Source organism: Amblyraja radiata, chromosome 1 (genome assembly GCF_010909765.2).
Source record: "Amblyraja radiata isolate CabotCenter1 chromosome 1, sAmbRad1.1.pri, whole genome shotgun sequence".
Lineage (NCBI taxonomy): Eukaryota > Metazoa > Chordata > Chondrichthyes > Rajiformes > Rajidae > Amblyraja > Amblyraja radiata.
Window position 1 is genome coordinate 14909107 of NC_045956.1, and position 12299 is coordinate 14921405.

The 12299-nt window shown below is 39.5% G+C and overlaps 2 protein-coding genes across 6 annotated transcripts in view; one reads left to right on the forward strand and one right to left on the reverse strand.

Moving 5' to 3' along the window:
- The window catches only part of otud4 (OTU deubiquitinase 4), a 70448-nt gene that overhangs the window by 52075 nt on the left and 6074 nt on the right, over positions 1 to 12299 (forward strand). For 2 of the 4 annotated variants that reach the window (XM_033018071.1, XM_033018080.1), the window contains 2 exons: positions 2396 to 2436; positions 3158 to 7976. In XM_033018071.1, the coding sequence (XP_032873962.1) occupies positions 2396 to 2436; positions 3158 to 4837 (1721 nt within the window). In that variant the 3' untranslated portion in view covers positions 4838 to 7976. Of the gene's footprint in view, positions 1 to 2395; positions 2437 to 3157; positions 7977 to 12299 lie in introns of those variants that run through there. The other 2 variants (XM_033018064.1, XR_004411420.1) reach the window with 2 other exon arrangements.
- Positions 8873 to 12299, reverse strand: part of abce1 (ATP binding cassette subfamily E member 1) — a 30868-nt gene continuing 27441 nt past the window's right edge. For both annotated transcript variants that reach the window (XM_033018093.1, XM_033018102.1), the window contains exons 16-18: positions 11652 to 11774; positions 10928 to 11039; positions 8873 to 10289 (exon numbers count right to left, since the gene is read on the reverse strand). In XM_033018093.1, coding sequence (XP_032873984.1) covers positions 10242 to 10289; positions 10928 to 11039; positions 11652 to 11774 — 283 coding nt within the window. In that variant the 3' untranslated portion in view covers positions 8873 to 10241. The remainder of the gene's footprint in view (positions 10290 to 10927; positions 11040 to 11651; positions 11775 to 12299) is intronic.

The following is a 12299-nucleotide window of genomic DNA, read 5'->3' on the forward strand; positions in this document are numbered from 1 at the left end:
GGGGTGGAACTGGTTTCAAAGTTTTGAGTTCTGCCTTGATAAGACTGCTTGCATCTTACATCCTGCTCCCCATGTTCTTGTTACATAACGGCAATGATTACCCACTTTGGATCAAATCAGGTCAGAAACAAAGTATTTCAGTGCTGATATACAGAGAGTGCAAGTTTATAGCTTCCAGTAAATGGTGTATAGTGTAGTGAATAGGGCGTGCTTAGTGAATAAGGAATTGACATGCTTATCTTCATAGGCAGAAGATAGGTCGAGATTAAATAGGCTGGGTTTATTCTCACTGGAATTTAGAAAGCTCTGGGGTGTGCTTGTAGAAGATTATAAAATGATGAAGGGCATAGAATAGAATAGAATAGATTTATTGTCATTCAAACCTAGGTTTGAACGAAATATAATTTCTACAGTTTTTTACATTACAACAATCCAAGACCCACAGTTTACATAAACATCCATCACAGTGAGTCTCCAACATCTCCTCACTGTGATGGAAGGCAAAGTCTTTATCTCTTCCCTTTGTTCCTTCTCCCGCGGTTCAGTAGTCCAACTGCAGTGTTGAGGCGAACTGGGGCTCCGATGTTAAAGCCCCCAAAACAAGCATAAGCTAAAGGTGCACAAAAAAGTTGGAGAAACTCAGCGGGTGCAGCAGCATCTATGGAGCGAAGGAAATAGACAACGTTTCGGGCCGAAACCCTTCTTCAGACTGATCGGGGGTGGGGGGGGGGGGGGGGGGGGGGGGGCGTGGATAAGTAAGGAAAAAGGAGGAGGAGCCCAAAGACTGGGGGATGGGAGGAGACAGCAGGGGGACTGAGGAAGGGGAGGAAACAGCAAGGACTAACAAAATTGGGAGAATTCGATGTTCATGCCATGGAGGAGACCCAGGACAGAGAGGACAGAGTGGGAGGGGGAGTTGAAGTGCTGAGCCACCGGGAGGTCAGCTTGGTTATTGCGGACCGAGCGGAGGTGTTCCCCCTCCCACTCCGTCTCCAACCTCTGTCCTGGGTCTCCTCCATGACCAGAGTGAGCAACACCGGAAATTGGAGGAACAGCACCTCATATTCCGCTTGGGGAGTCTGCATCCTGGGGGCATGAACATTGAATTCTCCCAATTTTGTTAGCCCTTGCTGTCTCCTCCCCTTCCTCAGTCCCCCTGCTGTCTCCTCCCCATCCCCCAGCATTCGGGCTCCTCCTCCTTTTTCCTTTCTTGTCCCCGCCCCCCCACCCCCGATCAGTCTGAAGAAGGGTTTCGGCCCGAAACGTTGCCTATTTCCTTCGCTCCATAGATGCTGCTGCACCCGCTGAGTTTCTCCAGCTTTTTTGTTTACCTTCGATTTTCCAGCATCTGCAGTTCCTTCTTAAAGTCTTTTTGATGTTCTGTTTTAATACATTGCTGGAGGTTATTTGTATTTTTTTTATGCCTTCTTCGAGACACTCAACTGTGGATGCTGTAATCTTGAGTAAACATAAATTGCTGGAGGAACTCTGGGTCTAGCAGGATTCATGCCCCCAGGATGCAGACTCCCCGAAACATTATTTATCTGTTTCCCTCCACAGATCCTGCTAGACCCAGAGTTCCAGCAGGATCTGTGGAGGGAAACAGATAGATAATGTTTCGGGTCGGGATCATTCTTCAAAATATTTTCTTGCTGGTTCACTTTTACCTTTCCTCCATCAATTTTTTGGCCATTCATTGGTTCTTAGAACACATAGTCCTCCACTTATTATCCTCAACGACATTGTAATGGGTCCGTCTCATTTACTGACTTTTTCGGTGACTACCGGCATCCGTCATAGGTCGTTGTAGTTCGCCAAAAATGTTCACCATGTTGAAAATCCAGCGGCGACCAGAAAGGCGCTACGACTCTTTGGGCGACTGAGGAGACTACTCACGACCATACAGGCGACGACACCCTGGCGACATGTCGCGGGGTGAAGCCTGTACGGTCGTGAGTAGTCGCCCAATGAGTCGTACCTTATTCTGGTCGCCGCAGGATTTTCAACATGTTGAAAGTTTTCGCGACCAGCAACGACCCACGAGGGGGGCCGGCAGTCACCGAAAAAGTCGCGTAAGTGGGACAGGCCCATAAGCGTCTTCTATTACTGTTCCCATGGACTGTATATTTTTCAATGAGATTAACATTTATGAAATGTTCCTTTAAATATTTGCCGTTTATCAATCAGCAAATTTTACTTCCTCCTTTGCTGTCGCCTTGCCTTAAAAACAATTACATGTGCGTTAAACGTTTGTTTACATTTCTAATTTCTGAGGGAATTTTGCCAGTGTTATATACTTCAGTTTCAGGAACTTTTAGCATTTATTAACATATGCAATGATAAAAGAATTTGATGGTCACTCGCATTTAGAGGAAAAATATTTTTTCTTCTTCAGATAAAAGCATCCTGCGCTTTTTCTACAACCTTGGTGTTAAGGTAAGCCAGTTAATTGTGACTTCCATTCTCAGTACTAAAACATTATTAGCAATAGGAATCATGTTTCCACTACACTTTCATTGCACTTAGTTCTGTGGACTAAATTAATTCCTGAATATTTGGTTGTTTAAAGCTACAAAATGTGTTTTGCATTTTGTGATTATTGTAGTCATCCACAGTCTAATCTTTTTTTTATACATGGCAAGAACTGCCATCACTGCTGCTCCCGTTTCTATGGTTAAATTTAGTATTCGTTTTTTTTGTGGGAGATCATTTGAAGCCCAATTTTATAAAATGTGAGAAGACATTTCATTTTTGTTATTTCTTAACCTCTACAGTGAAGAATGATAACTCTTGTTAGAAAGCATTCCTACCAGTGTTGGTGAACCACTGCTCACAAGTGGCGACTCCTATGTGTGTCTCGTCATCACATGCTGGAAGCTATTCATTCACTGCAGCAAATCTGCTGTGTGCCTCGTCTGTCTCCATGCATTTATTAGTAAATGTAATTGGATAATAATGAGCAGCAGGACCTTGAACAACTTCCTCCTTGTATGCCTTGGGGAATGAGGGAATACTTTGGCTCATTAGTATCTCTCACATGTTGGAAGTTCCATGATACCAGCTTGCAGTATAGGAATTGCTGCACCAGATGTCAGCGATTTATTATATCATGTCAGCGATTTGTGCTTTTTCATATCAAACCATTTTCTCTTTTTAGGCTTACAGTTTACCATTGTGGCCACCATATTCGTATCTACATCCACTGACCCAGGCTTATTTGAAAAATTGTGGAATGTACCCTGGTTGTCGTGCTCCAATATTCCCTGCAAATCCTCAGTTCCAGGCAATGGCTGGGCGTGTGCAGAATGAGAATGTAGGAGGTCCATTGCAAACATCAAATCCTCAGTTCCAGGCAATGGCTGGGCGTGTGCAGAATGAGAATGTAGGAGGTCCATTGCAAACATCAAATCCTCAGTTCCAGGCAATGGCTGGGCGTGTGCAGAATGACAATGTTGGAGCCCCGCTGCAAACAGCAAATCCTCAGGAAATCAACGCTCTTCCACAGTCAGACGTTGGTGATGACAGCAACCATTCATTATCACCGCAATCAACTACTAGACAACTGCCTCACAAAAATAAATCTGTTCCAGTATCGGCAAACCCTGGACTACCCCCTCAACATTTTAATCCTCATTTCCCAAGTCATTTTCCTCACTTTTTATCAGATGGAGCACAGCTTTCTGGGTGGGCAGCACCTCCACCCTCGAGTTTAATTACCCAGAACCCGTACATGCATGCTTTCAGTTTTCATCCTATGTTCATGACTGCACCGGGACAAGTATACCCAATACAAATAAATGGAGGGACCTCTGCCTGCATGGTTGATCAGAAGATCGGTGCACCAGATCAATGTGCACAGATATCTGATAATGCTGCAAGCCCCAAATTAGAAGAAGCTGAGAGGCCACCACTAGAGTTCAGCCAGGCTGGAGAGTGTAGGCTTTCTCAGGTTGAGTCTTTCAAAGATCCTCGACTAGTTACTGAGACTGTTGGTAGCGTCGTAGACTTGTCTCCCTCTGGTTCTGAGCAGCAATCAGCTCCTGGCCCCCAGGAAGAATGTGTAAATCAAAACCCAGTCCTTGGAGAAATGAAACCAGAGAAAGCAAGCTTAATTTCTTCTGCAGGGCTTTACAGTGAAGATACAAGGAATATTCAGCCACAAGATTGTGCAAGTCATTCAGAAATTGATAGTCAGTTCTCAGAGGCAAAATCCAACAGCGATTTAGCTTCTCAAAGCGTTGAAGAATCAAAAGTTGATACTGTTAAACAATCTGTAGCAGACACCTCCACAAATCAGAAATCCAGGAATAATTATAAAACACCCGACACCTTGTGCAACAAACATGCACAAATTCACAAACGAACAAGAGGGATGAACTACAACATAAAGGATAGCCCTTCAGAAAAGAATGCACTTCGAGGCACTCCATACATCCATAGGAAAGGAGAAAGGGAAATGAACAGGAAAGATAAATCAGGCAAGCAGTGGCCAAGAGATACAAGTCACTTACATGATAGCAATATTGACAGGACCAGTCAAGCAGTCTCAAAAGGAGAGAGCCAACCACCTACTAAAGACCGATTTGTAGAGCATATTTGTTTGGGTGGGCAAGAAAACCTACGGATAAAAGTAGAAAACCCAAGGCACTATATGAGTGAGAACGCACCATGCGAAGAAACTTATCTTGTCAATAGGAGTGATGGTGATGCAAAACAGTTTCAGAATCAAGTGGTTGTGGAAGATACCAGTGGTATAACGCATGAAGGAAAACGCAGTAGTTCTAGAAAACAGAAATATAAAGATAGTGGGAAGTCTAATACTTATACAAGAAAATGATACAAGATATAATTACTAATTTAACATTGCGATAACTGGAAAGGTTTTTGAGGGGATTTAACAAATTTATGTTCTTAAGGGTCAGAGGGAGAGCACTCTGAAAAAATGTATTCCATTTTAGTACCACGCCTGTCTTTACCCTGCATATTGGTCTTGTATCTAATTGCTATTTGAAATTCATGTGAAATGTTTATTCATTACTCTTTCAGCAGTCGCTGCTCTTAATCTTTTGATCATTTTGTCGCAGTTTAAATCTGTGTCCTTGTTACCGATTCATTTCCTGTAGAAACTGATATGAAATACTTCATGATTTTGAACACAGTACCTCGATTAGATTTCCCATATTGTAAGCAAATGAGCACTGAGGCTCCACGAGGGTCTGTACCGAAGATGCAACTGTTACAATATAAATTAATGCCTGATCATACTATATAGTGCCAAGTGCACAAGGATGGCAATAAGAAGTTTGTAATATTGTAAGTAGAATTAATATAGTTATGGCATAAAATTACAAAGATCGGGTATCAGATAGATTTCAACCCAAAAGAAAAATAATCTGTATTGTCTCAGAATAGGTTAGGATTTAAATGATTTGGAGATTTATGTATTAGTAAAATGTAGCAGTAATATTTTCTCACATTAGGTGATGTTTCTCACATAAGTAATGTTTTCTCACATTTGGGATGGAATATACATTTTGAATGTCACTGTTGAATATTCCCATCACGTATTTTCCAAGGATAGAAGGGTCTCATTTGAGTGTGGCACAGGGTTCACTAGTAAATTGAGGAGTACAAAGGTTGGATTAAATTAAGTGATCACATTAACCATTGTTTCCAGGTATGGGTTCCAAGATTTTATAATTAAGATCTTAAAATAAGATTGATAGATTTGATCGAAACATTTTGATGGATGGGTGTAGGGTGAGGTGTTAAATCAAACAGCAGGACATTGAGGGTATACATTAAATATACCTAGGAGTGTGTGGAAATCGTCCACAATAAGCCATATGCCAACACCATTAGTAATTGAGGCTGAGATGATTTTTATCTTCATCTTAACTAGATATTGTGTGAAGGCCTATTACGCTTATTTCATGTTTCCCAGCCTTATCTGCTCTCAGGATTTGGGACATTAAGCAAATCATGATCTGCCCTCTAGAAAGTCTGAAAAAAGGTCCTGAACGGAAACATCATCTATCCATTTTCTCCAGTGATGCTGCCTGGCCTCCTGAGTTGCTCCAGCACTTTCTATCTGTATTTAATAGAATTACTTACCTCTTGAGATTAACCTTCCACTACTTATGGTTCCGTTGATTTTCCTTAGCCATTGTTTTGAAGCTAAGACCTCATGAACTATAAACCTTTGTTCTTTTCCCATCTTCGCACCATAAAAGTGTAGTAGTTTTTTAACTTTCCCCATAATTGGAGGATTTTTGTGCCCGTTGTACAGAATTCTGCATGCAACCTTTTCCAATGGTTGTATTAATGCTTTTTGCCAAATCATCTTTTCAGCACTACCTTGTGCCTTTACATTGGGATGCCAAAGTCTACCTCAGTTAACTTAGTATTGCTTAATGGCGCATATTTCCCTGACAATTATTGATCACTGTCTTGACCTAACAGCCTACAAATGTTATGGTATTCCTGTCAAACATGAACCCCCCCCGCCCCAGTTTTACCAACTGTTTCTTAAATACACGAGTACATCTACCATATTTAACTGGACTGAAGAAGGGTCCTGACCTAAAATATCACCAATCCATATTCTCCACAGATGTTGCCTGACCATCGTTACCCCAGCATTTTGTCCTTTACTACCTTCATCAGTTATTTCAGCCTCAGTTTAAGGGACAGATGTGACATGAAACACATGATTAAGGTAATTAAAATACAGATTTTGTCTTTTACACAACACATGCCCCAGTGACGTTTGCTGTTATTTTTGTTGCGATTCTCAAGCCTCATGGTGGCAAGGTTTTTATAAATTTGGGTAGTCAGCCATTTGTTGTGAAGTGTTCATTCTCTGACGCTTTACAATCGATGTGAAAGTTAAAACCTTCAAATGACCTTCAATCACAGAGTCAGTTCAGGAATGAAAAGTTAAAACATTTACACTAGATTGTAAAGCAAATATTTGCAGGGAAAGATTTCAATCACAGAACATTGTATTTTATGAGTTCACCGTGAGCTAGCAGTAATCTCCATCTCACAACACTACAAAAGGAGACTAGGTTCCTTTTACAAGTGTCTTTGGCCCAGTGATGAATTTTAATTATTTGTTTTATGGGTACTGGGCTATGTGGTTGTAATTATATTCAATGTATAGGCACTAACCCAGTCTGCATATTTAAACAATCAAATATATATCATAGGTTGCCATTTTCTCCTTTATACCTTTGCTGTACTGCCCCACGGGCAAGGTACAATCATGCACCTTCGAGAACATCTTAATTATTCAACTGTGGCACACTTTGGCCCTGCATCATCCTCTAAATATTATCATTCTGCAATTTGTAGTAATTTGTTCTTTATATTTCTAAGTGACTGTACCTTAATTAAGGCTATTTTAAATATGACTAAATTTGTCTGTGCATTTCCAAAACCAGAATTTTTAATTTGTTCTATAATTGCATAGCATTACAATGAATGTTCTATTTTTTAATGACAGAAGATGCTAACATAGTTACTGTAAATTTTTGGCAGGGATTAAATTGCACTGGCAATAATACATGGTGAAAATATATACCGATGGGAGTCTTGTTTCAATTATGATAACTATTACTTTTATTGTGGGAACACATCCAAATTATACACTTCTGGGCACAATGACAGACTTGTGGACAGTATATGCATGACTTATTTCAGTTTGGCATAGATATAAACAAAAACAAACTTTTATCCTTTATTTATTGACCAGTTTTCAGTTGGAGATGTGTTAGCTTCATAATACCTAACCATGATACATTGTTTGCTATGAAATGCAAAAGGGAATATAATATATTCCAGATTGGATTTTTTGTATATTTCAAACCATATTTTGAATGTGCAATTGTGTAAATACTTCATTTTGTATTCTTGATGTGTGAAGAATTTGAAACTAGTGCCTTGCATAATAAAATATCTGCCTTGTAACAATACCTGATGTTTATCTTTGATAAAACAATGGAGTGAAGCAAACTCTAAAGTACAAGATAGACCCAAAAAGCTGGAGTAACTAACTCAGTGGGATAGGCAGCATCTCTGGAGAAAAGGAATGGGTGACGTTTTGGGTAGAGACCTTCCTCAGCCTGGTTAGGTATAGGGGAAACCAAAGACATAGACGGTGATGTGGAGAGATAAAGAACAATGAATGAAAGATATGCAAAAAAGTAACTGATAAAAGGAAACGGGTCATTGTAAGCTGTTTGTAGGGTGAAAATGAGAAGCTAGTGCGACTTGGGGGGGAGGGGATAGAGAGAGAGGGAAGGCCACCTGATGTGAGAGAAATCAATATTCACACTACTGGGCTGTAAGCTGCCCAAAGCAAAATATGACGTTGTTCCTCCAATTTGCGTTTAGCCTCACTCTGACAATGGAGACCTAGGACAGAAAGGTCTGCGGAGGAATGGGAAGGAGAATTGAAGTGTCCAGCAACCGGGAGATCAGGTTGGTTCAGGTGGTCTGGGCGAAGGTGTTCTGCGAAACGATCGCCCAGTCTGCGTTTGGTCTCGCCGATGTATAAGAGTCCACATCTTGAACGGATACAGTAGATGAGGTGAACCTCTGCCTATGCTGAAAGGACTGTCGGGGTCCCAGGACAGAGTCGAGGGTGGAGGTATGATGAGGTTTGTTGCATCTTCTGCGGTTGCAGGGGAAGGCACCTTGGGAAGGGGTGGTTTGGGTGGGAAGGGATGAGTTAACCAGAGGGTTGCGGAGGGAATCTCTGCGGAAAGGGGTGGAAATGGGAAAATGTGGATCACATAATCCTCAAATTTCTGCCAACCAAATGGATCCAATGATTGTGCAAAAGTAATGTTCCTTGTTAATTCATTAATTGCAAAACAAAGCCAAAACTTCAATGACTACACAGTAACATGTCTGAATTTACTGTGGAGATGTATACAATTTAAGTTATTTTGAAACTAAAGTGAATAGTCATAGGACTTTACAGTGTAATTCTGGAGATTTATCTACATAAGACCTCGGCAAGAACTTTAAATGCATTGTGACATGTTGATGGTTATATCGAATTACGTACTACGAGTTTTCTGGGACAAAAATGGCTTTTTTTTTAATACAATACTCATTCCTTTTATAACATAGCTTCATCCATGACCTCCATTCGTCAGGGCTTGTTGGAGATCTAAGAAGTGCTTTTCTGAAAACAAGCTTCCTCAAATCTCCAACTATCCTTCTAAATTGAAAACAGCAAAGCAACCCGGCCCATACAAAGAAAAATAAGACCATACCTCAATCGAAATACCTTCAAAAAGATAGTATCAGACATTCTGGATATACAGAAATCCACTAGCAGTCATTTGCTCCACTTAACATGTCGTACAAAGTTATAATGACTAATTTGCACAATATCAGCACATTAAGTGTAACAGCCAGTCAACTGCACAAGCTTGTACACACATAGGCCAACCATTTAAATGCACCCATACTGCCCGAAAATAACAAGGTACTTGTTTTTGCAATATTTGCCCTGTTTCACACTCCACACGGGTAAGGTGCTAGAGTTCTCTTGCTTCACAGGCACAAACATGGCCACATGATTGTAGTTTAATTTATGCAAAATAGACTCCAAATACCCAAGAAAGTATCGTAAAGAAAGGATTTCCTCGGTGCTAAGTCTATCGTATAATTCTGTCAGACCAATTTAACAATTTTATAACGCATACCACGAGAGGATGTCTTCCTTTGCACCTGCCTATTTCAAAAGGAGTAGGAAATAACAAGTACACTAATTTCATTTTTATAGGATTTAATATTGTTAATAGGACACTTTGAAATAGATTTCTTCCCCAAAATTCAATTATTGCCAAAAGAAACGAGTGTAAAAATAAAAGCAGAATTGATGTTTCATATATATATACCACAAGCCTCTGGTCACCTTTCATAGTACATGGTTGTATTACTGTGTTGTCAGATTCTTCTTTCCCCCTTGCACACCTCAAACTGGTGTTTCACATCATAGCTATGAATAAATAAATGTAGCAGTGTTAAAACCACAATTATATCATCAGTTAGCTACAAATGTTTCAAGGGGGAAAATGAACAATTTAAAAATTATTAGACACAACTGCTCTGCCGATGTTGATTGAACAGTTAAAGATGGAGTCCGTCAGTTTTCATTCCAAACGTTTCTTGCATTGAATATGTCAGGTAAATTCATCACATTGGTTCTCAAAAGTGAATGTTCAGTCATCCAAGAAAAAATAATTTCCACTCTTCTTCTGCTCCACATCCTATTAAAAACAAAGGAATATCTCTCAGACTTATCAGTTTCAGAATGACAAAGAATTGAAATCCTACATTCTCCACCTTACCACAAGCAATTAAATGATTGAGAAAGGGTGCATAACTGTGAGTCTACTCCTGAATCTACAGTAGTTACTCATCTCTTTAATGTTGTGGTTCTTTTTGTTCTCTGGAAAGATAGCTTAGCCTCTGCATTATCCCAGTAATGACAATACTTCATCGTGGGGGAGACTGCTAATGTGATACCATTCCCATCACTTAGATGTGAAATGTGTGCTATACTACTTATACTGATTTGAACTGAGAAGGGTTGGTAGTATTACTAGAATACAAGACTTTAACATAGCAAGTAGAGGAAATCTTGCGTTCAGATTGTTTAATCTTGTGTATTAGTTAATATATTCAATCATTTGCTGTATTCACTCATTTCCTGAAAATATTTAGAAGTTTTAAAAATAAAGCTCATCCTTCATCTCTCCTTATCTATACTATGAAGGGAACGATGAATTTTAAGATTTTTTTCTAGTGGTATTGTAAATCACGGTTAGTTTAGGAATCTTACTTCTGAAGAGGCACATTGATTTCATTCCCAAGACTGAAGTTAATATATAAAATTGATGCTTACCTTGATAGAGTTCATCTTATTAATCCTTGGTCGAAAATTGTTTGGGTCTCTTCGGAATGTTATCTCCAACTGTGATAAAAATTTATTCATTCCAGCGAGCAGAGTCTGCGGACTAGAATTGTTTATTGAAATATTTAGCAAAGCACAGTGAAACACGCATCCATTAAAGTGAAGGCAATTTGGGAATATTTTGTTTTATTTTATAGTGCTTTCCACATTCCCAAATAAAGCTAATTCCTACAACCAAAACAAAGTTTAAGGTAAAACTATACCATTACCTCATTACAAAAAACAAGCATTCAAATCTTGCCCACAAATCTTATACATTATTTTACTTTACTTAGAAAATACACTGTGATCTAGTTTCCAATACAATTTAGTGCTCAATGTATCTATTTATTTATTCCCCGTATTCAACATGTAAAGGAACAAAGGCCATCAGCCACAGATGCAATTTTTCAGTTATTGACACAGGTTGCTAACTTCCTGTACAAACTCCGTACAAACAGCACCCATAGTCAGGATCGAACTCAGGTTTCTGACGCTGTATGACAGGAACTCTACCGCTGCACCACTGTGGACATTAAAGCTCAGAAATCTTCATAAATTAGTGTCAATGGTTTACATAGGTGAGTGAGCAAAATACAAAAACAGACATGCAGTTCGACCATCTAACTTCCAAAATTGCTGAAACTCATTATATGTCCAAATAAATAAAACTTACGGATTAGCTGTTGTACTTCTTGATGGTATTCCATCAAACACTATCACACGATCAGCCAAATAGGTGGCCATTATAAAATCATGTTCCACAACAAAGGCAGTTTTCTTGGCATGGAGAATGAAGCTAAAACAAAGATTGTAGAGAGAGTACTTGTCACTAATTCAGTAATCAAATTTCCATAATGACACTGGACACCAGCTTCTAAGATGGTTCACAGAACAATCCCATTCTCCTCACATTCTTAGGTACACAAAATTGCTGGGGAAACTCAGCGGGTGCAGCAGCATCTATGGAGCGAAGGATGCTGCTGCACCCGCTGAGTTTCCCCAGCAATTTTGTGTACCTTCGATATTCCAGCATCTGCAGTTCCCTTTTGAACACTCCTCACATTCTTATCAGTTTCCTTCAGGGGTAATTTACATTGGCAAATTATCCTGACAACCTCCCCATCTTTGGGAGGTGGAAATTAACGAGAAAGCAGTCAATTCTTCAGTGTATCTAAAAATGTTATCAAGAACGGAGTTATTAATAATTATACTCTTGTAGACATTTAATAGGTCTCTCATGATCCAAAACATTAATTTGAATGGGAATTCAGATTAAGGACTGTTTTAATTATCTCACTTGGTTGCTTTTAATGATTTGTAA